The sequence below is a fragment of the Seriola aureovittata genome, chromosome 12 (genome assembly GCF_021018895.1).
Source record: "Seriola aureovittata isolate HTS-2021-v1 ecotype China chromosome 12, ASM2101889v1, whole genome shotgun sequence".
Taxonomy (NCBI): domain Eukaryota; kingdom Metazoa; phylum Chordata; class Actinopteri; order Carangiformes; family Carangidae; genus Seriola; species Seriola aureovittata.
Genome location: NC_079375.1, coordinates 11,856,647 through 11,881,378, shown reverse-complemented (window position 1 = coordinate 11,881,378; position 24,732 = coordinate 11,856,647). Strand labels below are relative to the sequence as shown.

Genomic DNA, 24,732 nt, shown 5'->3' with positions numbered 1-24,732 from the left:
GAGCAGGCAGCAGATGGGCTAAAGGTCTAAATAAATATCACTATTGGATGAAAAGCTTAATTGAAAAATAGCTATAAAATGAAGCCTGAATCGGCGTGCCCACAAGAAGTACAGCCAAGAGATTACCCTTGAACAATTTATGCTACCGTATGTTGAACTGGACAGCCAGGTGTTTTAAGGACAAAATTTACAGTATCTTTTAACTTCATATTGAATGACCATGTTTGGACATAAATGTTGGCTCTGTGCCTCTATAGGTTATTAGGAATCAGCTATGTCATGAATATGTAACTAGAGGTTATTCAGTCTATAGATTGTATGGTTTTGGGGAAAAACGGGAGGAGATCCTTTTTGGCTTTGGGTCCTCTCACAGTTAGATTTGATGCTTGTTAAAAGATGCTGTGCCTTTTTGTAATAAACTTTTTTATATACAACTGAGCCAGTGTCTGCAGAGATTCCTTCATCATCATAACATCGTCGCTACGGACGAAACAACAATGGCAAACATCACCGGCAGCAGATTTTAGCAGCTGGAGCTAATTAATGTTAATTCCATAAGTAACTTCCCTTAAGGCCAAAATAAACTTGTCTGTTGTTTGTTTAATGTTTTTTCTCTGCAAGTCTCTGTTTGTTCTTGGCCAGTGGTTATTTGGCAATGAAAGAAATATGAAAATGTTAATATTTTTATTTTTAATTTTAATAAAGGTTAACACCCTTTATTAGCTTAACTAACTGCAAAAGTAATCTAAAAAGTTATGGAGCTATTGCCAATCAAAAACCAACTTTAAAAAATTGAAACTGCATTTCATGAAAACAAACATGCACATTTATGCAAATGTAAAATCTGGTCAGTTTTCAAATACACATATCCAGATCTACTGAGATTCCGAATTGATGAGTAACTGGACAAATACACTGTATATATACATATATACATTTTCATATTCAGCTTGTCATATACCTGAGAGAAGAGGCAGGTGTGAGGGTGTGTGATCAATGGATGACCATCAGATGGTTTACAAACATTTGTTTAGCGTTTGTGATTTTATCAGTCTCAATAAACAATATTTATTGCCACATGAACAAGTCAGGAAGAGAAGAGATGAGAGAAGAGAAGCACAATAAAATCCCAGATGTTTGGCTCAACTCCAGCTGCTTTTAAACATCCATCATCATTCATAAAATACTGGAAATGGCACAGTACAGCAAATGCTTTCCAGATGAGTGGATGGTTTTGTATGTGTGTATGTGTGTGTGTGTGTGTGTTTGTGTGTTTGTTTGTGTGTGTGTGTGTGTGTGTGTGTGTGTGTGTGTGTGTGTGTGTGTGTGTGTGTGTGTTTGTGTGTGTGTGTGTGTGTGTGTGTGTGTGTGTGTGTGTGTGTGTGTGTGTGTGTGTGTTTATGTGTGTGTGTGTGTGTGTGTGTGCCACCTACAACATTAAATGGCAGTGAGTGTTTCAGCCAACGTCACGGTTGTTTTAGTAAATACAATGACTGTGGGGTGAAAAAATTCCAGAGTGTCAGAGTGAAATTTAAACTAATTTTAAAGCAGGTAATTTTTCTCAAACAATAGAGGAACATATAGTGAAATCTTTTCCTGATATAACAACAGCAGTATCTTATTAGTAAATGTGATTGTGAATGTGAGAGTATGACCTCGGCACATATATCTGTATATTTATGATATCTTTCAACCAAATTTGTGACTGGTGAATCACATGTAGAAAGATACCTAAACCTTAAACTGGGTAAATAATAATAATTAAAAAAACACTCATTTTAAGAAGTATTGAGTATATTGTGCAAACTAGACAAACGCCAAAATATGGGTATATTGAGAAATGTTGCTAATTTTTTGTTCCAGATATTAGAAACACCACAAAGTCCTCAAAAATGACAAGAGGGTCTGGCCACTGAGTGTATGTATTGAGATTGAGATTTTTTTTTTTTTTTTTTTTAAAAGGTCCAGAGGGGCGTCATGTGGCGTAGTGGTCTAAGCAGGCGCCACATGTGAGAGTCCTGCATCGGACGGCCCTTTACTGCATGTCATTCCCCCTCTCTCTGCCTCCCCATTTCCTGTCTCTCTACTGTGCGCTATCAAATAAAGGCATAAAAGCCCAAAAAAAAACTTAATAAAAAAGGTCCAGAAACACAGAATCGAAAATGGCACATCTGTTAAAGTGCAAATCCAAACATCATTCATGTTCTGTGATATCTGAAAATGCCTTTCAGGGAATTTCAGCTGCTGAGATATGTTGGATCTACATCAGTTCCAGATGTTTCACTTACGTGTTCCCGTGCGTGCCACTCACTTTTACATGTGGCAGTGAATGTTTCAACACAAAGCAGCTTTCCTGGAACACTCTCACAGTGTGTGACTCTGGGGTGAAAGTCTTTCTCTAAGATCTTTTAGGCATTCTGACATTTGTCCTTGTGGGTTGTTAAGTGTATAAAAGTGATTTTAAAGCATCTATTAGAAATTAGAACATTTTCTCAACTGATAGTGAAACATTTAGTGTAGTCTTGGCTTTTCATACAAAAACATCCACACATATATTTCACAAAGTGAATGTGAGAACAAAATACAGAAACTGTTTTAGAAATGTATAAAATCCATTTTACTAAATTATCTAAAGCATAAAACCATAAAATGTGATCTTTTGTTATCTTGGTCAAGTAAAAAGCAAAATCCACAGAAAAAAGTGTTAGAAAGACAGACATGAATCAGCAACAACAAAGTTTATTATGTCTACTGGTACAGTTTGTGGAAATAGAACAGTGAAAGTGAACCTTGATGCTAGTGAAACCATTTCTTTCTGTGTATGCACATGCTCTGTAAACACAGATTGCTGTCTTGACCATAACACATCTTGTACGTTGGACAGAATCTATCACAGATGACACCTAACCTCTCTGATTAGGTTACACAAACATGAATGTATTTTAGTATGGATACATTACCATCATGACAAACAGAAATGCATGTAAAATATTAACAAAGCAACGGCCTCTTTGCTTTTTCTATTTTTCAAAAAATCTTTTAGTTAACACATGTACACAACATAATAAATCTGTGTTTCCATCTCCTTGTGTTCGCCACTGCAGAACAAAAATTTTGTATGCACAACTGTTTTCTTTTCTTTTCCTCTCATTATGTGCCATTACATTCCGTGGTTGCAGCTTTCTAGCACAGCACCACTGAAAATGCTCACTCTTTGTTTCGTTTCCCAATTTCTTCTTCAAATGAGCTGTAACAAAACCAAACTCTCCAGAAGTTAACATCTGAAACTGTTCAGCTCTGACTGATGTCCCATTTATTTTATCCTGACTACAAAGTCTTAAACTTTGAAATAATTGTTAGACCTAAACAGCTGTGCAAAGAAGCACTGACAATATCCACATTGTTCTGTATTAGTATTTGTAAGAGCAATGTATTATTGTTGATAGGAGACAAATATATAATTCAAATTACACATAATATAGTAGTGCATTTGTATATCGTAAACTTGAAGAGGATCACTCATAGCTCTTATTTAGAATATGGTTTGCAATTAAACTATACCCCAAAATATTAAGTTTGAAGCCACATCCATAATGTGCTTGTAATATCATTGGTATAAAATTAAAAACAAAACTTCTTCGTAGAATCTCATGTTTCCTAGAAACATAAAAGCCACTTGAAAGCATAAAGAGATTATCAAAATCAGAAAATCAGAAAATCAGAAAAGTCAAAATGATTGATTGGTTTAATTTCTGAGTCTGTATTGAAACTGAACGTCTCTGTCGGGCTGCATGGATCCAAAGCCCCATCGCTTGAAGTCAATTTCAGGTATCTTCTCATCAGGATTCTTCAGCTCAAACTCAAAGTAGACCAACATGAGGAAAACAAACTGCTTTAGCTCATTGGTGGCAAAGAAACGGCCAGGACACATGGAGACCCCAGCACCCCAGGGCATGTTGTAATACTTCACCTTCTTCCCTGCTTTGTAGAAATCGGTTTTCTTGCTGCCGTCTGGATTCAGAAAGCGATCATATTGGAATGAATGTGGGTCAGGGTGGATCTCTGGGTCGATGTGAACGGCAATGTAAGGAAACATTGCCATTCTGTCACCCTTGCGAATGATGTATTCGCGCCCATCAGCCATCTTGAGGGTCATATCGTGGAGCACTGCTCTGGTGAGGAGGGGTGCAGCAGTGAGTCGGAGGGTCTCTTCTACGGCGCTGTCCAGGATGGGTGTTTTCATCAGCATTTCGCGGGTCAGGTTGACTAAAGGGCCACCTTGTCGGACTTCCTGCCCTGATTCCTTCAGAACCTTATCTATCTCCCCCTTCACCGCTGCCATGGCATCAGGGTGTTTCATGAGGAAGAGGAGCAGCCAAAATGCAGAGGGGCCTGTGTTGCCCTGAGAGGCCCAAAGAAGTACAAACATGTACTTGTTTATCATTGACTCTGTCACACCCAACTCCCCTTTGGTCTGCTGCATGTCCCACACCCAGCCACTGATGTTGTCCTTGGTCTTCGTCTTCTGCACCGACAGAGCGTCCCAGAAGAATTCCATTAGCCTCTCCGCTTCCAACCTTTTCCTCGGTGGGAGGACCCCATAAGCCAGGTTTGGGAAGAGTTGGTCATATTTACGAAACTGGTAAAATAAGGCTTCTGATTCAGCTCTGTCTCTCTCTTTTGCTTTCTCTTCACTTCCTTCTGACTGGTGAGGCACATTACCGTACAGAGATAGGTAGCCAGCCCTAAAAAGAATATTGTAGCTGTACATAAACAGTCCATCTTCTATCCAAGTGCTTTGATCTGCAGCTGAGCCAATGTTGTGCAACATCAGGTTTTGCAAGTTACCCATCATAGCTTGGGTCATTACCTCCAGGCCGTCCCCCTTGAGGTGCTTGTTGCTGGACAGATGGAGAATGTGGTGGTCTTCCTCTATAGATACATATCCAAAAACTCTGCGCACCAGATGTCTGGCAAACTTCCTGAAGTCTAGTTTTTCTCGACTCTCCTTAACAAAAGCTCCAAATGATAGGGGGTCCTGAAGGAAAGTGATATAAAACCCTGCCAGCTGCACTGTGAATACATCACCATGCTTTTGCTTCATCCTCTCTAGGAATTTTGATGTGTTCCTGCGAAACTCTAAGACATGACCCAGCCAAGGGATGAGCCCCTTATCCAAAGGGGGTTCTCCTGGAAGCCGCTGTCGAAACACCCCGAGAAGATACAGCCCTCCAATCAGAGTGGCAAGAAAGCCAAGGAGGATCGGCAGCAGTAGTCCCATGTCTGATTCCTCTGGTTGCCACACAGTAATCTGGAGTTCAGCCCCACATCCTTCAGCATATGGAGAACTTTTGCTCCTCCCTTTGTGTGGGATCAGTTCAAGCTTCCTGGGAGGTGCCTACTTCAATAGTCAAATTAACATGAAAGACCAGCCACTTTTCTTATGAACTGTGTCCGTGAATATTGTTTCTCAAGTGGTGAAATAATGTCACAGATTATTTACAGAGATTCTTTTCATTAAAAAAATATTCTGAGGATATTAAGTGGATCCCACCAAACCCCTATGCAAAGGTGTATATTCAGCTCACTGTATAACCCTAACCCCCATAGCTGCTTATTGGGTTGTTTAAATGTGGCAATACCTTATGTAATGTAGCTACTAAGTAAATATTTTTAAGGAAAAAATGGGTCATCATGCAGTTTCACCACAAAACGAGTGAGAGATTAGTATGTCATAGGTTTATTCAGTAAGCATAAAAATACCTCTTCCATCTAATATAGTCTAAATCCTTAGACTCTGGCTTCATTAAATATTGTCTTTTGATCAAATAAACAGAATAATTGGAAAGCATACACATTTTCTCACATTTTTACATCTTCAGTTGCTACAGTTATGGTTCAAAGAGATAGGATGCCTGTGATAAAACCCTGAGTTTCTGGTGAAACTATTCTGCTAATGCACATAACCTACAAAGCTCTATTGATTGGCAGATTAAATATTTGTGCACAATTGTGAAACAGAATGTACTAAAGATCAAATCTGCCCTATGAGTTACGCAAAGAGAGATTCATTGTCTAACATCATGATGGAAATTATCATTGGGGCAACTGCATCTTTGCTTCTTTCTACTTTTCTTAAATAAAATTTTAATGCCTTTACAACATTAAGGACAGACACATGGACATTTTAACATTTTATATGTGTTTGCTCATTTAGGAATTGTATGAAAATTTACAAATGAATGTACACCAACTAAATTTATACTCACATTTAATAACGAATATGAAACACATTACTTTCAGAGGGATATCAACAGTACTGAACTTCCCATTTCATCCTTTATGTGAAGCAAAATAACATCACCAAACTTTATGTGCACATAACTGTGAAAGAGTCATTTGATTTCCAACTGCATATTTGTCTTGCTTGTTTGCTGTGTTGGTCCCTTGACATGTAGCACCATCTACTGCTTCATACATCGTACTGGAAAACAGCTGAAGCAGCAGCTGCAGGTTGGTCACTGTTATAGCTACAATCTTTTTGAAAGTGGAGTTTATTCAAGGTTTATTGGATTTTTGTCATATTGAATTTAACAGCTCTTCAATGTTAAGTTAAAAATGTAGATATGAAGGCTATAAGTTATCGGCAGAAGAGAGTGGGAGGTATATGGAATACAGTGTATGAATGTGACACTGTATGGACGTGATTCTTACTCAGAACATAAATATAATATTATAATCTGAGTCTAGCAAATTGTATATGGGCACCTATTAAATTTTTATTTGATTTGACCTTAATCAACTGTCTGTGAAATTTCTAGTTCACCTCAGACTTTTCATGAGTAAGCTATGACATCATTTCTGAGCATCTTGTCCTGCTCTTCTGTCCTGTGAGTGTTGTCCATCCTCGACTAACATCAGCACCTTGGTGTGTGAAAACATGAACAAAAACAACACAAAGGTCTGTGCATGAAGCATATTTGTACTGCAGTTGTTTGTGTTGTATAACGAAAAATGCCAGCTTAGGGGGTATTATCTAATTTCATTGTCCTACTTGTGCTAAGTGCAAATGCATGTTGACATTTGTGAGCTCGTTCTTAATTAGCCGATGTCGCCTTAGCGCTGTCAACACTTTGCATGTGTTATTGTCCCATTGAATGAAGACGTGCAATTCAATTATCAGTGCACCAAAGTGGTTTAGGTTTAGGTTTAGGGGTTGTTGCACAGCTTAACCCAACCAAAACAACTGCGGAACAGTGTTGGGTCTTTGTCATGAATTTCCCCTAGGGGATAAATAAAGTATCTATCTATCTATCTATCTATCTATCTTGTAAATTATGTGGCAGCTTAATAAATGTAGACTAGTAAAACATCTCAGTGATATCCAATATACCGGACAGTTGAAAAATTAAAGAAAAAGTGTAGTAAGGTAGGTAAAACAGCTTCGGTGGTTGTTAAACTGGGTTGACATCTGGTGACTGTAAGGGCAACAGCATATGACTGACATCATTTTCATCCACATCAAACCAGTCAGGTCACCAGGGGTCGAATAACCTCGGCTTTCCCTCCAGCTGGGACTGCTAAAGCCTCAATGAGATGGGCAGGCACCTCCGGGGGCGCCCTCGAAGATGTGCCCTCATCTATCCGGCCGCCATCCTGGAAAGGCCCTCAGAGCCCTCGGAGCAGATGAGGACACTGATGAGCACCTGGCTGTTCTCTACACCAACATTGGTAACCCAGGCAGCTGTGTCAGAAGCAGTATAAGCGAGCTTCTTTGTCACCTGTACAGGGAGAGAGAGACAGAGAAAGGTTTCAAATGTTACTGTTAATATTTGTTTGTGAATTTAATACACAAACAGCTGTTAGGTAAGTAAAGTTTGCAGGTGTAACCTTTAGAGAACCTTTAGTGAACATTCCCCAAGGGTTACCCTTTTTGCTGGGTAGTCTACACTTGCACTTTGGCATCTTTACAGGTACCATCTTTTCTGAGTGGTGATTAACATATTCACCACTGGATGGAGATGTTTCTTCTTTTGAGTTTCCATTTAAAAAGTTCTTTGAATTTCAGTAATATTTTTTGTCAGTACACAAGGCAAAGTGAAATTGTGCAATAAAATAAGTAAAAGTTATTAGAAAAAATGTATATTAGTTAGTAACAATATTGACTTTACCAGGTTAACAGAGACTAGTATAGTACAGTACTGTATAAGGTATGACACTACACTATACAACAAACAACAAAATAAATTCTTAAAAAATGTGTATTTTTAATTATGTTATGTTAGAGGGTGGTCACTAATAGTCCATAATTACATAAAGGAAATACTACAGGCTCATTAGAGCGTCAAAGCTATGTTGATGTTTTGAGGGATGAACCATAGACTTTTATATGAAAAGGGATGAACACAAGGCAGACGCTCTCACAAAAATGTGAAAAGTTGTCATTGTAAACAAACAAATCCTTAGAATTAAAGTGGCCACGCTTGTTTGAGTTGATCACATCAGGCTTAAGTAGAATTATTTGCAAGAAGTACAACTAATCATGAATCATGCAAAATTTGTACTTCTAATTAGCGTCACAAATATTTCTATGACAACAAAACTCTCTTGTAGTGTAAGTGATTCAGGGCAGAATTAAAAGTCGTTTTAAGGACGAGTTTGTGTAAACAAGAATGTGTCAATATACACACAGACAATGAATGTCAATACTGTTAATGATAGTACCAGGGCACTACAACTAATATTGTTAGGACCTGATTGATTAGTCTATTATTGATGATAATTCCTAATTATTTTACAACAATATTTCTACGACTAATAATAATAACACTAATATAATTATTATTATTAGCCAAAAAAAATATTATAATTACAGTAATAAAGAATAAGCATTTTCTTATACAAATATTAATTCTAAAATCATTGCTAAAAGTATTACACAAACTCATTTAAGAGTGGGTGTAAACATGTGTTTACGACCCACTAATAATAATCCGAGTCATTGGCCCTCGTATTATTATTACAAGTACTGTAATATTTAATATATTTAATATTTATTTAACATGATCTGAATTAGATGCAGCACGTTGTAGAAACGTGCCTCTTGACATGAGGCCACTGTTACATCATCTCAGAGATTAACACGTGAAGCAAGATGATTCACCTCCAACTACTTCCAACTTTGTTTAAATACCGGTAACTCATATTGTGGCATTCTACAGTAAGATGTTTAAACTATTACGTGGGCAATAGCGTTGAAGTGAAAGAGGCAGTTCAATTTCTTGAGAATAACTGGGTTGCTTAACATTAACCATTTAATAGTTGTTAGTTTCCCTTGTTTCCAGATTAGTAAAATTAATACTTTAAACTTAAACTGATTATGACACTGAAAGTCATCTGACATAATGAATAATTCAGTTTTCGTTTCGTTGCGAAACAGACAACATGCCCAGTGAGCCGGGAGTACTATGTCAATCGTTTCACAATCTTCGATTATACAAGTAGAGTCTACCATTGATGCTGCGTTCAGGACTTCTCGGATTTATTACAACATCAAATTGTTGCACTGTAACGATGAAAGAGTATGTTATGCTGCCTAGAGTAAGATTATGTGATGTCATGCTTTACCATCTTGATTAATACATAGCTCTCCGTCACCACCTAGGACTTCTTATAGGGCTAAGAGCTCTTTCAACAACCACATCCAACAGACAGCGCCCAAAAGTCATTGCTTTGTACTATATTGAAGGACGCTGCCATAGGTACAAATTTTATTTTTTTTCCTACTTATTTGAGGGTCTTTTTTAGCACAGACTAATTTGTGTTACCTAAATTCATACACTGGCAAGCGTTCATTTAAAACAACACAATTTTCAAGGCACAGACACTATTTACCATTTTCTCTTGTAACTTTAACGCAGCACACTCGTGAGAAACTGCTGACGTCAGAACTGCGTGCGATGGTAGTTACATCACGTAGCCGGCAAATTACTTCCTCCAGAGTACGAGGGATCTGTGGCTCCGAAGACTCATAAAATAATTCTTTACAGACGATTCAAGAGACACTTCTTAAACAGGTAAGAATCAAGTGAGTCTAATCTACTATGGCGAAGTTGAAGTTTTATCTGCCGTTAATCCTCGCTCTGGGTTGTTTTGTTTTCGCTCATTCCCTGTAACATGGCCTTTGACCAAAATCTAAGCCACTTAAAGCGATTGTAATTTTTTATCATAATTGCACAATGTCCGATATGTCTTAAAAAATGCAGGGTGTGCAGAGTTATTTAGGCCTATAAAAAGATGTGTCTCCCCTCTGTCCTTCATGCGTAACCTCTGAGCAGTTCATGTTAACATTAGCTCTGAACAGCGAGTTACAAACCAACCTGAGGTACGAATTTAAACAGTATTCATTAGTACCTTAGCAGGGTACAACCCCACAACTGAAATTTAGGTTTACAGGGAGGATTCAATCCCACCCACATCCCACCTGAATGAGCTAGCATGCTATGTTTTGGTTATAACATCCAACTTAAACTAATACCAGTCTCCCCTCTCCTTTTTAGTCAGGATGTCTGCCTATGATGAGAATGAATCCAAGTTAATGCGAAAAGTAAAGGAGAATCCATTTGTCCCAGTGGGTGAGTACGTCTTGTGCCCTCATGCTTACATCATAGACAAAAAGTTGATGTAATTTCATTCACTTTAAAACCTTTAAGTTAAACAGAATTGCGTTGTCTTAAAGTATGCTGTTGGTGGAACCCCCAACCCAAGTCATTACACCTGACCCTGCTTTTGTTGTAGCTAGCCATCTATGTGGATTGATGTGTCTTTTTGCTCCATGCAGGGATTGCTGGATTCTTTGCCATTGTTGGGTACAGACTGATGAAAATGAAAAATCGGGGAGACACAAAAATGTCGGTACACCTGATCCACATGCGTGTAGCTGCCCAAGGCTTTGTGGTCGGAGCCATGACTGTTGGTAAGTACCCTTGAGTGTCACCTTTTCTGATTAAATTATAGCTGTATGGTTTCAATTTGTGCCAAACTTACTTTTTTTTTAGTGACTGACTACATTATGACCAATTTTACCTGTCAGTGATAACGTCTGAGCTGCAATATTTGTCTTATCTGTTTCTAAGTAGATATCAGGAGTGTCTTGTAACCTATCCCTCTGTTTCTTTGTTTTTAGGAGTCCTGTATTCAATGTACAGAGATTTCATTGTAAAACCCAGAGAAGAACAGAAATCAATGCAAAACAAGTGAACACCACCTCTTACCATGGTATTTTATGTCCCTTAATATTACCTCATATTAAGGTGTGTAGAGTGTTTATTTTTACTGATGTGTCAACTTTTATATGCACGCATCACTCTAGCAGCTCCCCTCTACTGTAAATACCCGTAACTTATTGATCACACTTGACATCTTCTAAGTGGTATACCAGAGGGTCAAGTTGTCACTTCTGTATTGAGAAGGAGTTATATTGATCTCAGCTGTTTTAACACTGGTTACACTCCTTGTGTTTGCGGTTATAAACGCAGCTGGTTTGATATCTGTGTAGACAGATGGCATTACTGATTGCAGAGTTTTTAGAGCCTCTTATTTGAATGATGAGTGAGTGAAACATGGCGAGCCTCGAAATGTAGCACACAGTATCATTTGAAAACAGTATGACTAGGCAAAGTCTGGATTTAAAGACACCCACAATTGGCAGGTAGCCCAACAGTTTTCTTCCTCTGTCTGTATTTTATTGTCTCGTACCAGCTATATTGTTTTATGTACTAATTTAGGAACTTTTTGCCAAATAAAAAAATGCTTGCACCTTAGCCCACTTTTTTAATGGGCATCCCAGTGCATTTTGGGCATCTTGAGGAAGGCTTTGACAACACTTGACTAACAGACGAAACCTAAGCTCCCACATTGTTTAAACAACTAGAACACAAGAGGTTTTTGACTCACAACAGCATCATTCCATAAAACAACATTTTAAAATCATGACATGAAAATAGGAAATGGAAAAAAGGACTATTCATATTTCTTGACCGAAACTATAAAGATCTCTTGTAGAATTAAAATGGATTATTTTAATTTGGTACGCTTTCCACAAAATGTCTTTTTTTTTTTTTTGACACAAGGGGGTCCAATATTTCAATAGAGCAGCTTCACAAGCCCTCACGAGACATATAAACCAACTGACACCTTCACCTGTACAGACTGTGCAGTAATCTATAGTATATCATCATATGAATATTGTGTGCAAATACAGAAGATGTTATTGAATGTTTTTTTTTTTCCTCTCGAAATAAAATTGACCAGTCTTGTAATTCTAACTATTTTGTAGTGTGTTCATTTTTGAACCTCTCAAAGTTTGCTTGGTGTTTTGTACCATACAGTATACCATTATACACTCAACTGCCATCTTATCAAGCACACCTACCACAGGTAAATCAAATGCAGCGAGCATATACACTATTATACATTATAAGAACACCTATCAGTATAACACAGTGCAATTCAACAGCACCATGAATTAATGCCCCCACAATGGCCATTAACAAAAGTTTTCATAATAGTTGAAACAAAAACTGAACATTACAAGATTTGTGACAGCATGATTTATTCCAGGCTTAATTAGTTTTAGTTGGTTTTAACTAACAAGCTGCCAAATAACAAAATGGAAAATTTTTACTGTTCACTTCATTGAGCTCTAGGATATGTCCAAACAAATTCAAAACAATAAAACTATTGCATATTTTTGAAAATTACTCTTCCACTCCTATCAAATAAAACTGCTGTGTTCTCTGCAACTAATCAGTGTTTTATGCTTTAAAGGTTGTATATTGTTCCAAAAGCAAATGCTGGAAAGAGCTGTGTCATTGTGACTCTTCAGTTCCTGTGATACTGAGAATTACTCACAATAGAGAACACAATGAAACTACCTGAGATCCAATCAATATGACGCAACTGCCATGCATCAGGTTACACTGTGTGCCACATGAGTACATATGCCACACTTGTTTAGTAAATCCAAATGTGTGTGATGCTAATCCTACAGCTCTCGTCACTTGTCATTCATTGTGAATTATTAATCATTCATTACAGTGATTGGATGCAGTGTGTAATCATGAAAGGGCAAGTGTTGTATGCAGATCCTTTACTTAAGTTAAAGTCACAATATAGCAATGTAAAAATACTCCATTACAAGAATATGAGGTCCTACTTTAGTATAAGTACATTAGTATTAACAGCAAAGTTTAGTTAAAATATTTAATCTAAAATCTGGTACATAGTTATATATGACATCATTAAATGATTAACACTGACGCATCAGTGTGTAAGCAGCATGTTACTGTTGTAGCTGCTGAAAGTGGACCTAGTTTGTACTACTAAATTACATTTAATGTAATTCAATATTACATTCAAACTACTAAACTACCTGCAACATGAATTGAGGCCTTAACTAAACACAATCCAAAACCAAACCAAGTTGGGGGCCTAGACGGCACCAGCCTTCTAAGAGGTCTGAGAGAGAGGGTGCCATCTTGAAATGACTCAGCTTATATAGGCTTCAAACAGGTGAAGCCAATGAGATGAAAAGGGCCAAAAGGGCCAGGCAACCAGGAAGAACCTGAAAAGAAGGAAGCAGGGATAGGCCAAAACAAATACTGTCATGCAGCACAGGGTGTCACAGGAGGAAATGGTCACATGGCAAGGAGCAAGCAGCCTAATGGATTAACTCAGACTATGTTAAAGCCATTAAAGTGGGATCCATATTTGTCAACACAGTCATGTCTTTTTTCGTAGGGCCCTTACTTTCAATTAGACAGAAAGAGGCTGAATGTAAAAATGTTGCATATTGAAAAGAAATTGGCCTACTGGTCCAAACCGAACACATTTATGAAATTTTTAACTAAACTATATTTAAGATGTTGATATCTTTTGCTGAATAAATTAAATTAATCCATAATATGACTTTTATATATTCCACTTTCTAAAGACTTCTTCGGTGTAATAAATGTAATTTCATCTGGAGACACTGCTGACTGAGATTAAAACATTATCACTGATTTTATAAAAGGAATTGTGGAGTGTTATGATGTGCAGCATACACAGGCCTATTGGGGAGAATCATTTACAAAATAAAGCTATTTACTTTGCATCACAGTAGATGGTGCTATTGTAACATTTTGTAAACTCATTGCAAACATCCCATGTATGATTATAACGCATAACACATCCATGAGACACCTTCCCCTTATCCCCACCGCCTCTAAATTAACCACATCCACCTACTTTCATATGTTACCAAACTAATTCTCTGCTATATAAATAAGAGCATTATATAGTGTTGAATACTGTGTGACAAAGTCTAGCTTGACTTGTGCACTGACTGACATGTTTTCCCCTCGGGCCTTACCATCGTTGTGTGTGTGACCCGCTGCTGCCACCATTCAATACTACAAACCCATACATACAGTATGTAGCGATCTGTACAAACGCGACTTGACTCTGCTGTTACCAGCTGACACCCTGCAGGCTGCCCTCACCACTTGCAGTACATGCCGAATTGCAACTTATAAGCCGAAGAATGACGAAGACACCGCTTGGAAGCTTCGGGCCCCTCCGTATGAACCTAAGTCACACAGAGGAGCAGTGCTTGTTAGCCTGCGAAAGTTGGACATATTGGCTGCTGCACTAATAAATGTTTTGCATTTTGATTTAAATACGTCTATCGTCTCCTGCTACTCTCATGACAACACAGGATTCGGTAGAGTTTTGTTGTACTATAAAAATACACACGTAGCATCAAAATAGTTGTCACAGTAAGGAAAGTAAAACCTTCTTGATTACATACGTTACCAGCTGTATGCAGCCTGCTGCGTAATATTTTGATACATCATGAAGCTTATTGTTTTACCGACACTCTGTGCCGGAATATCCTGTTTGGTGTATCCTCTCATGCGGTACATACCGAGGCAAGTTAACACTCAAAACATCCCGGTCACTGATGACTATATTGTTGCTCCCGCGAGATCTTGTTCTGAGCCTCTGGAAGGCCGTTGCTGTGGATACAGGAGCGTCGCGACTCGGTGCAAAACATCTTCCTGTTCGCTTACAGGGACCTTACTTGGATAAATGACAGGTGAGCTATTTTCTCTTTCTTTTATAAAACCATAATAATATAAAACCTTAACTTTGTATGGGACTGAAGACTAGAGTTAAAGTTCTGAGAGAGCAGCCCGATGTATATCACTCACATTACCATAAACATCAACCTTATCTTGCTAATTGCTTGACAATCTGCCTAGCAAATACTGGTGTTTTGCTAAGAGCACTAGAGTCAGTTTCATTCGATTTAGGCTCATGATTTGCCAAATTTAGGCTAGCAAATGGCTCAGCAATAACAACCGCATGCTTTATAGTAATGTCTCTGTACACAACAAGAGGGAGGACACTGACATTTTACTTAGATTGATAGATAGATACTTTATTTATCCCCTTGGGGAAATCCGTGATTGCTGCCAATTTGACATGGATGAACACATATTTAGGATATTTATTAACCATGTATTTGTATATGGCCTCCTAGAAGAATATCATAAACGATTGAGCTATAATGGCCAATTTGGTAAATATAATGGTTATTGTTGTTCAGGTAAAACCGTTCAAGTGAAAACTGTCACTTAACTTTAGGTACTATATGATATGTATTGATTTCCACTGTCATTTTCCACCTTTGCTGTATTAGTTGATTATTTTCTCATTGTGATATATATCATAGATCATGGAGCATGATGAGCTGAATGACTTGCGGCTTCAGTTCCAAGTGCTACAGAAACAACAGGAGAAAAGAAAACTGGAAAGAAAAAAGGAGAAAGAATCAGATAAGCCTAATGTCAGTGTTTCACAGGATGATCTGGATCTGTCAAAACAAGGCATGCAGGCAGACAACCTGCCTGCAAATGACAGGTGAGTCTTACAAAGAGTGAATTAAATGTTTACTGAAGTTTTTTTTTTTTTTTTTACCTGAGCAATTGCTTTGATACATTTTAGTTATAAAGAGTAGAAATACAAAAATCTTTAAGGTTGGAATTATTTATCTTTTACATGAATAATCTTGGTTGACAAATCAGAACAAGTATGCTCTTAACGTGCAATTAATTGCCTTCCTATAGACTTCTGCAGAATGAGAATCAGAATTTGGTGGACCAGCTGAGAGAGCTGCAAGATGAAAATGGTCGGCTCTTCAAACTTCTGAGTGAAAAGGATTTTGAAATTAAACACCTTAAGAAGAAAAGAGAAGAGGAACGACTGGCCTTAGCAGGTATAATACCATAATTGGCACATATTTTTCACCACAGTGATGTTAGAGATGCGTCACGGCTTCTTCATGACTCATCGACTCCATCCGTGTAGGCACGTCGGGTTTGGCAGGGGATGTAGCAGCCACCAAGATTGTTGAGCTGTCCAAGAAGAACAGAGAGCTGACCTCTGAAGTTGAGCGAGAAAAGATTAAGTCGAAGCAAAACAGCAACAGAATAAAAGAGCTTGAGAAAGAGGTAACAAAGTTTTGAGTTAGGTTTATCATTTAATTTGAATTGTTGAATGGAATTTCATTGTTTCAGCACACAACTGTTTACAGTCTTTAAACAATGAAGTGTTGTTTATCATGTTATCTGTGGAATAACATGAAGACGAAATAAATTAATGGATGAATAATTATAATGTTATGATCCTTTTTGTAGCTTCAGACCGCTTTGGTGCACTCTCTACCTGGGCAAAAGATTGATACAAAGCCACAGAATAAGAGGTCATCTGAAGACTGTGAGGTAATTTTTGTAGTAGTAGTAGTCAAAATGGACCAAAAGGATATTTTATGTCTTCCTAATTGTAACGATGGCAACTCGATCTGAATCATGTATAATTTGTTCTCAAAGCAGGAAAATCTGGTGGTGAAATCCCTACAGGAAAAATTAGCTGCTGCCCAGCTGAAAGTAACTGAGTTTCGCAACCAGGTTCAATCCGCCAAACAGGAGTTGAAAGTAGCTCAGAAGGTAGTATCTTTTTTTGCCTGCCCTATGTCTAACTGCTCAAGAAGGACACCGCATATTCATATAATCAATCCACAGTGACTTCTGTGTTTGAAAATATGAACTGCTACTGCTTTTGCAGGTGTTGATCAGTGAGGTTGGAGAGGAGGTCAACCTTCAGCAATTACTAAACTGCCCAGGGAGCTTTAGAGGTCGCTCTCAGCAGATACTGGCTCTTCAGACAAGGGTATGCTAGAAATGAAGTCATAATGTCCTTCTCATAGAAATACAAACTTAAGTTCATAACAGAGTCAATGAAGTGTGTAGAAAACATTCACAAAAAAGTGGACATTTTTCATCAGGTACGGGATCTTGAGAAGCAGCTGAACCAGTCAACTCAGCGGAGACAGCCAAGTGTCTTGAGTGCAGAGGAAGAATTTCTTGGCTTGGGGGACCTTCTGAAAACCCCCACCCAAGACAGGAACCTCAGCTACATCCGCACCATCGAGAAGGAGAAGAGGGAGGCGTTCGAGGTGTGTAAACAGATTTGCAAACGGGATTTGATGAGTAGAAATATGAATTTTATCATGTTTAAAGGCCCTGCTCTCTTTCCACTACTGTATAGAGGATCTCAGTGGACTACGAGGCCCTCCTGAAAGACCATGAGGATGTGAAGAAAAAGCTGGAAGCCTCTAAAGCCAGGAGCAAATCTCTGTCTGCAGAAGTGAAAACTCTGAAGGTCCAGATTTCCACCCTGCTCGAGAAGGGTAAACATGATGATGAGCTTGTGGATGCTTTGCTGGTAAGCATTTAGATAAAAGAAAAATATCTACGGTTACATTTATAAACTCGTGTCTGATTTTATGATTTTACAGAAGCTGTTCTGAGACTTATAGAGTATGTTTGACTACATTTTCAATTATTATATGAAAAACTGTAGATAATCTTTTCAGTAAGAAAACCAGACATGACTTCAGATTAACTACAGTGCAGTATGGGGTTTATTCATAAGGTTTTGGCCGGTGTTCATAAGCCTGAATGATCATGGGATCATATGGTTCATGGACAAGATAAGCATTCCTGCAGTTAGAGGGGTTTTTAGGTTTTCAAGTAACAACAGGCGTACATTTAGTTCATGAATTAAGTATGGTTGAATGTGTAACATGATTAAAGCCCATTTGACAATTTGTAGTTTAGAAGTAAATGGTCCATGAAAGGTATGAAATGCTTTATACATTTGGTTTTGGTGCAATGGTTTATTAAATAAACAATCCAGCTCTTGTTCCACATACCAAATAACAATAAATAATGACAGATTTCACATCATATTTACAAGTCAAAATAAGCCCCAGAATGCAGAAAGAAGTGATGAGCCCATGCTTTACCATGTTTTTCTCAACAATACCTGCTCCTTATCTCATCTTCCTCTGGCAGAAGCAGCAGACCCAGATGCAGGAGGTGCTGAGGCGGCTCAGCAAACAGCAGAACGGACAGAGCAAGGAGACGCAGCAGAGCTCGAGACGCCAGCTGAGCATTGAGCCTTCAGAGCACAACACTCTCATCCAGAAGCTTAAGCAGGTGGTTGCTGAGAAAGAAGCCAAGATCAAAGAGCTGGAGGAGGAAATCCAGCAGCTCTCCATTAAGGTGAAAAAAAAGGCAAATGTCATGTTGAACTTTACGTTTTGGCAAGCTGCCCTAAAATTTGTCTATTCAAACTTTTCAACCAATTCTTCACCATTCACTCCTGTGTTTTTGTGCTGTTTCATAGATTAAAAAATACTGACTTAGATAAATTTGGCAAGACATTAAATGTGTGTTCACAACTTTTACAGGAAGAGGGCATGGAAGTGCAGTCCAGCCTCAAGACAACAATTTGCAGTGCAGGCTTTGCCCCTGAAGAGGGAGACATTGACAAGAGAATAACATCTTCAGGGTATGTATGCTAATGGAACGATGCTTAAATGGTCATTGGAATATGAATATTATTAGTTAATTGAATGCATTTAGCTATTGACATTCATTAAGACGGTGTATGATGTATTTACATCTTAAACTAATTTCCTCTGCTAACTGTTACAGTGACAGGCATGTCAGACATCTTGTATGGCAAGATAAGGGTTAATGATATATTCTGGCTAATGGGGGACTTCCTGTAATCAGGTTATTGATTTTGTTTCATGTCTCGCAGCTTTGTCGGCATATTCTGCTGGGATTTCTGTTCATATTATGCTGTCAACTTTCTTTTCCCAGTTCAGTTTCTAAATTTGGTCATAAACTGCTGCTGCCTTCTGTGAGAAGTAGTGTGGACTTCAAGTAAGTGGACATGAAGCTACTCTGTTTATACCATTCCTGATACAATGTTATATCTAGTTAGCTACCATTATGAATAAACAATGTTTTAATGTTTTGTTTTCAGGGCTCCAGGTTCTTCAAATTGTCCACAATGTTCAGCTGATGTGAGTGCACTCATGACGCAGTGTAGTGAATATAAAATCCTCTGTGTGGAGAGGGACAGACTCCTCGAGCTGGTGAACATCCTACAGATAAAGTAATATATACTGCAGAAATTGTTTTTTTTGTCAATGAAGTTGTTTTCCTGCTGAACACATTTTTTATTGCGCTCCATTATTTCACTGTCAGTGGTCCATGGTGTTTGTTGAAATGCACATCTAGGAGAAACATAAACTTAAAAATGTCTCCTGATCTGGAACTTTAAAACAATTTCTACTGATTTTAACAAAATATTCCAACAAACACAGGGGACACACAGGGACACTTTGTGCCAGTAGCACTGGTCAAACATGATCTTCAAAAGCAATTAGAAGATCGTTTTGTTACCCTTGTTACTGCAATTATCCAATGTTAGACTGCCTAACTTAAAGATGAATTTATGTTAATTTAATGAAATATCAGCCATGTCAGCAGCTAGTCCCAGAGATGGCAGTACCCATGACCTTGTTTTGCAGCAGTTACGTAAATGATTCACACAAAGAGAACTGAACCTTTGAAATCTCGTTTTTCATAATTTATTTTCATTTGGAAATTTGGACACTTTTGTGCATCAATCATAAAGATGAGCGCCTCTAATTAGGCATGAGGGAAAGTTGCAACATGATATCACCACAATATTCAGTTAATTTGTAGCCCATTGTACGCGCCTATTTCAAGGCTATAGACAATTGTTATTGCTCTCTGAGTACTGCGGGGTTCTTCGCAATAGTTGTTTTTAGTTCATTTTATTACTTTAGTCAAATCCTGACTGAGGGGTGCACTAAAACAACAAAGAGTTTTATTTTATAGCCCTCAGGTTAAGTTAGTATTAGATCTTCCCAGTGCTAACTTAAAAGAAACTCAATGTTCTAGGTTAAGTTTAATTAAATTAAATTAATTATGATAATAACATAATTAAGCAATTTTAAAAGTTATATAGGCAATTACCTGGATGTATCAGTTTGATTATTGTGCATGTACGTAATTATAGAAGTACATTTATTTGTTCACATATTTATGTCCATCTAAAGCGTCATTAGTCCACCTCTACAGTTACATTCAAGAAGAATTGCATTTGTTTAATTGAAACTCATTTTTGTTTTTGTTTGAATCTTCCAGGGAAAAGGAGATGAACCAGAGGTGTTTGCAGGCAGAGCAGAAGTATCAGGAGGAGCGCCGCAGCACAGTGATCCTGGAGCAGCAGCTGGAGAGGACAAAATTAGATTCAAAGTAAGGACTGTGCAAGCAGCAAGGGTAGAACTGGTATGGCAGCATGATGTGACAATGTCAAGCAGATTTTCATTTTACACTTTTTATTTTAATGCTCTGACTCATTAATTTCTCCCTTGTCCGTCTTGCTTGTGGCTGTCACGATTGTCATCCCTCAGGAGCAGTGTCCCTCAGTGCTAGGACGGCAGGAGTCTATAAACAACAGGAACGGTCCATAGACAAACTGAATAGGCTGTCCAACACGTTGACTGGCATTCATAAACATTTTGTTTCTAACTTTGTCAACACTGTAGATGTTTTGAACTGTTCTTGAGTTTTGTTTTTCCAACTATCAAATTTACACCAACAGAAACAGCGATGCATGGCAGTGGACACACTGCCTATGGACAGCGCTCATTCTGACTCTCACGTTTGGACTGCACAGAGATGTTCAAGTCACTCTTATATGTCATCTCTTGGCTGGTCATTCAGCTGGAGGTAACGGAGGCACTGAGGGCATCGCTAAAGAGCACTCTCCACCATGACCTGCAGCTCTGCAGTGACGTGATGAGACAAGTCAAGCATGTTTTCCTGCAGGCTCTGTGACAGCCCAGACAAGACACTAACCAGGGGAAGTGGCTGGTCCCTGTTCAACCTCACGTCCAGCTGAGCCCTACCTTCTCCTGTCACACGTGTCAAACATCAGCCTGCAGGAAACAGGCTCTCCTCTTCTGCCTCACAAACACCACACAGATCTTATTTTTCTTCATCTGAACCCTCACCGACAGTTTATGGTGGTCCCTTTCTGCATTTGGGTGACGTCAGTTTAACCACTTGAGTACCTTGAGTAGCAGAGCTTTCAACTTAACCCTAATGGCATCAGACAAGTGTTCCTACCGATTACAGAAATGTTTGACGCTGATAAGACGTCTCTCCATGGTTTCATATTTTGTCTGCTTGCTGTTTTATAAATGTCACTGTCACATTTTATTAAATCAATGTATGTCTTTTCTTCCGCTGGCAACCTTAAGTGCATTGCAGGTATAGTTAGCGACTATATCTGTTTTTTCAAATATTTTTATAAACTAATGAGACATCTAATTTAATCAATGAAAAGGAATCTAAATCTTCACTAAATGCTTTGAATATATTCAATATATCCTTCATGGCTATTACCTTGCTACAGTTTTTAGTTTTTTTTGGCCCCAGATGGTTGTACGTAAATGTGTGACAGGCCAATCCAAATAGTAAACACCTCAGTTAAGTTCCCAAAAGCTTCAATATTCCTTTTAAATATTACTGTTAATCATTTCTGACTTGAAACCAGCTGTGTGGGAATAGTGGTTGGAAATGAATGCGGACTCAAGCTGCACAAACTCCCGCTGTAGTCCTCCATACGTTCCCCAGAGCATGTCACACATATGTACAGTATGGCTGTGTGATCTTAAATTCTCCTAAATTCCAAATGTTGTCTGGATATGCGTAGCCTGGTGGGAGTGGCCCCTACATTCGTACTAACATCCGAGTTATTTTCTTCCGATGTAGCCAAAAGGATTTCAGCAGAAACCCCCCTCCACCCCACCCCGCCCTCCTTCTCTTCCCCCCTCCACATCACGCTTAATTTAAAACCATGGCTGAGTTAGTGTGCTGCTTCAAATACCGCACTATTTCTTCCAGGACCCTGTGGGAGATTGGCAGGTCCCCATTGGACTAAGCGAGAAAGTGCCACATGACAAAAATATCAGCGTTTGGACATGATGAAGAAAGCCTTTATGCTCAGAGTAACAAAAAACAGCTTGTGTTGAATACCTCCTGGATAGAAGGTGAGGCACCTTTTAATGTAGTAGAGTGAGATGTGTCATTGGAGGAACAGATGAGATACCGTGAGGCTTATGACTACATGTCCTGCAGGATTGCCAAATGTGTATCAAATATAGCAATGTGCGTCACAAAGGGTGTTGATGGAGCAAATACTTGTCATGGTCCCTAACTGCATCCGATTCCAGGGAAAATGTTTCACTTAATACATTTTTGTCTTTCGTTGTTTTTTTTGTTTGTTTGTTTGTTTTTTTAACATCTGCAATAACACAACTTCATATAAAAGTGTAGTCAGTGTTCCTGAGCATGTAGAACATCTTCCAAAAAGTGTAATCTGAAGCTTTTATTTTGAACATGTGCTACTTGATAGGAGCAAGGCCAAAATGACCAGCTTTGGGGTTTTAAATAAAGCTTATTGCTGTTCAATACTCATTTCCCTGTATTTTCAGCTAAACCCCAGTGTTGTCACAGATAGATGCAACTACTCTTGTTGACTTCAGTCATTAGAGAGTGTCATCACTTTCAAATAAATTACACTATGCCAAACAATTTTAATATTGTTTTATGTAGCTGTATTACGCAGAAAGGTGTAGATTTATTCCAAAATGCCCAATAACCCACCAAACCAAACACAAACTTATGTAAACACAGCATACGTAAACAGCCTCACCTATTTGTCATTCCAGGTTTGAATGACTCCTTTCTCCATCCTTCTCCTCAGAGGTATTCCCTCGTTCTGGACCGATGCTTCCTGCAGACCATTGACTGCATCCAGAAACTAAAGTAAATAGTGGAGCTGTGAACGCAGAGGTTAAAGTTAGCCATCAGTATATGAGGGATCTGTGAACTTTACTCAGGCCAGAAAACGGTTTGTGCCTCTATGAGTCCATTCATCTCCCAGTGCGTCTCATTTACATGTAATGGAAAGAAAATAAACAGCAGAGTCCTAATGTGCTCATTTACAGTAAGTAGAAATAAAATAATGAGCTGTTATCTTCACTTCATGACAGTGCTGAAGCGATGATAAGCACTTTTTTTTTTTTTTTTTTTACAAGTGAAATGTTCGTCAAAGTCAACCGAATGAGTAAAATTGTTGCTGCCATTGATATCCAAAATCAAGTATGGAGGCAAGTTCTGTCAATGGATTATCTGATCTTGATTTTGATCTCTGCCTCTTTCTCTCTTATGTCAAACTTTTGAAGATATGTTTGATCTTTTTTTTTTTTTTTACTTTGGCTTCCCTTGCAGTTTCTCAATAGATGTATTCTGGAGCAGTGAAGTGCATGTCAATACTGTCTGCTTTTTTTTTTTAAATTTTTTATGTAATTTTGTTTATTTGAGCAAGTTTAAAAATAGGCAACATCACTAGATGGCAGTGTAGTTAGTCACGTACTGTATATCACCTCATTTATCAACTATTGATGTGTCTTTCTGACAGTCAGTGACCTGTTATTGTCCTGCAATGATGAAATCTGTAGCCAAAAATGACAAGGACTTAATATAAAGTATGCTTAATCTGCTAGAAATGTGCAGTATCTATTCTAAATAGTACATTTTTATTGTCATTGTGATAGCCCAGTTGTGATCAAATCAATAAACTGTAAAGGAAAGTGATCTCTTTGCTTCTTGAGGGAATTAAAGAGTAAATAGAAATATGAATAAATACAATAATGGTACAATATATGTCCTCGTAGAGACATTATTGTAAATCAGACAAGCAGGAATAAACATGTATTGCTCTATATATGTAGCATAAATGCATGAATATATTGTGGTGCTGACATGACTGCATAATACACCAGCTGTATTTTGCTACTGAAATATTTTGACAGAGCAAAGGCACAGAGAGCAAACCGACACTAAAACAAACTGACTCTGAAGTGGTGACAACCTTTCTTAGAAAACCGTTATCTTTTGACAAACTGTAGCTCCTCGCTGTCTGTCCCCTGCATGTACTGCCACTAAAGGCTGCCCCTCCAGTCCCTGCAGAAACCGAGCCATCACTCTTGACTCGTGACTCGTCCTTGTAACAACCCCCAATGGTAGAACAATTTCCTCACTCAGAATTTAATAGCTATTTGTGTTCTGTCAAACTCGGAAATAATCAGTGTCTTCAGGAAACACTGCTTCACATCCGATGACAGTCCTGGCAATGAAAGAAATGGCTGTTTTGTTTTTTATTCAGTAT

The 24,732-nt window shown here is 38.3% G+C and overlaps 3 protein-coding genes across 7 annotated transcripts; 2 read left to right on the top strand and 1 right to left on the bottom strand.

Annotated features, from left to right (window-relative positions):
• Nucleotides 1-2,723: 2,723 nt before the first annotated feature.
• On the bottom strand, nucleotides 2,724-6,064 carry LOC130178835 (5-beta-cholestane-3-alpha,7-alpha-diol 12-alpha-hydroxylase-like). The gene has a single exon (XM_056391362.1). The coding sequence runs from the start codon at nucleotides 5,279-5,281 to the stop codon at nucleotides 3,746-3,748; it is 1,536 nt and encodes a 511-aa protein (XP_056247337.1). The 5' UTR covers nucleotides 5,282-6,064; the 3' UTR covers nucleotides 2,724-3,745.
• Nucleotides 6,065-9,929: 3,865 nt separating this feature from the next.
• Nucleotides 9,930-12,326, top strand: higd1a (HIG1 hypoxia inducible domain family, member 1A). Its single transcript, XM_056391364.1, has 4 exons — nucleotides 9,930-10,076; nucleotides 10,560-10,634; nucleotides 10,841-10,975; nucleotides 11,186-12,326. Exons 2-4 carry the CDS (start codon nucleotides 10,565-10,567, stop codon nucleotides 11,257-11,259), a joined length of 279 nt encoding a protein of 92 aa, XP_056247339.1. The 5' UTR covers nucleotides 9,930-10,076; nucleotides 10,560-10,564; the 3' UTR covers nucleotides 11,260-12,326.
• A 2,540-nt stretch (nucleotides 12,327-14,866) lies between these two features.
• ccdc13 (coiled-coil domain containing 13) lies at nucleotides 14,867-24,158 on the top strand. Of its 5 annotated transcripts, none has more exons than XM_056391358.1 (15): nucleotides 14,867-15,139; nucleotides 15,779-15,966; nucleotides 16,173-16,321; nucleotides 16,414-16,556; nucleotides 16,743-16,826; nucleotides 16,938-17,051; nucleotides 17,170-17,274; nucleotides 17,390-17,560; nucleotides 17,653-17,829; nucleotides 18,462-18,671; nucleotides 18,860-18,960; nucleotides 19,278-19,340; nucleotides 19,444-19,555; nucleotides 20,637-20,747; nucleotides 20,906-24,158. In XM_056391358.1, exons 2-15 carry the CDS (start codon nucleotides 15,782-15,784, stop codon nucleotides 20,963-20,965), a joined length of 1,785 nt encoding a protein of 594 aa, XP_056247333.1. In that variant the 5' UTR covers nucleotides 14,867-15,139; nucleotides 15,779-15,781; the 3' UTR covers nucleotides 20,966-24,158. The 5 variants fall into 5 exon arrangements, with proteins under 5 accessions (XP_056247333.1, XP_056247332.1, XP_056247336.1 ...); XM_056391357.1 differs by having other exon boundaries at nucleotides 14,868-15,139; nucleotides 16,935-17,051; XM_056391361.1 differs by having other exon boundaries at nucleotides 14,869-15,139; nucleotides 19,444-19,575.
• Nucleotides 24,159-24,732: the final 574 nt, after the last annotated feature.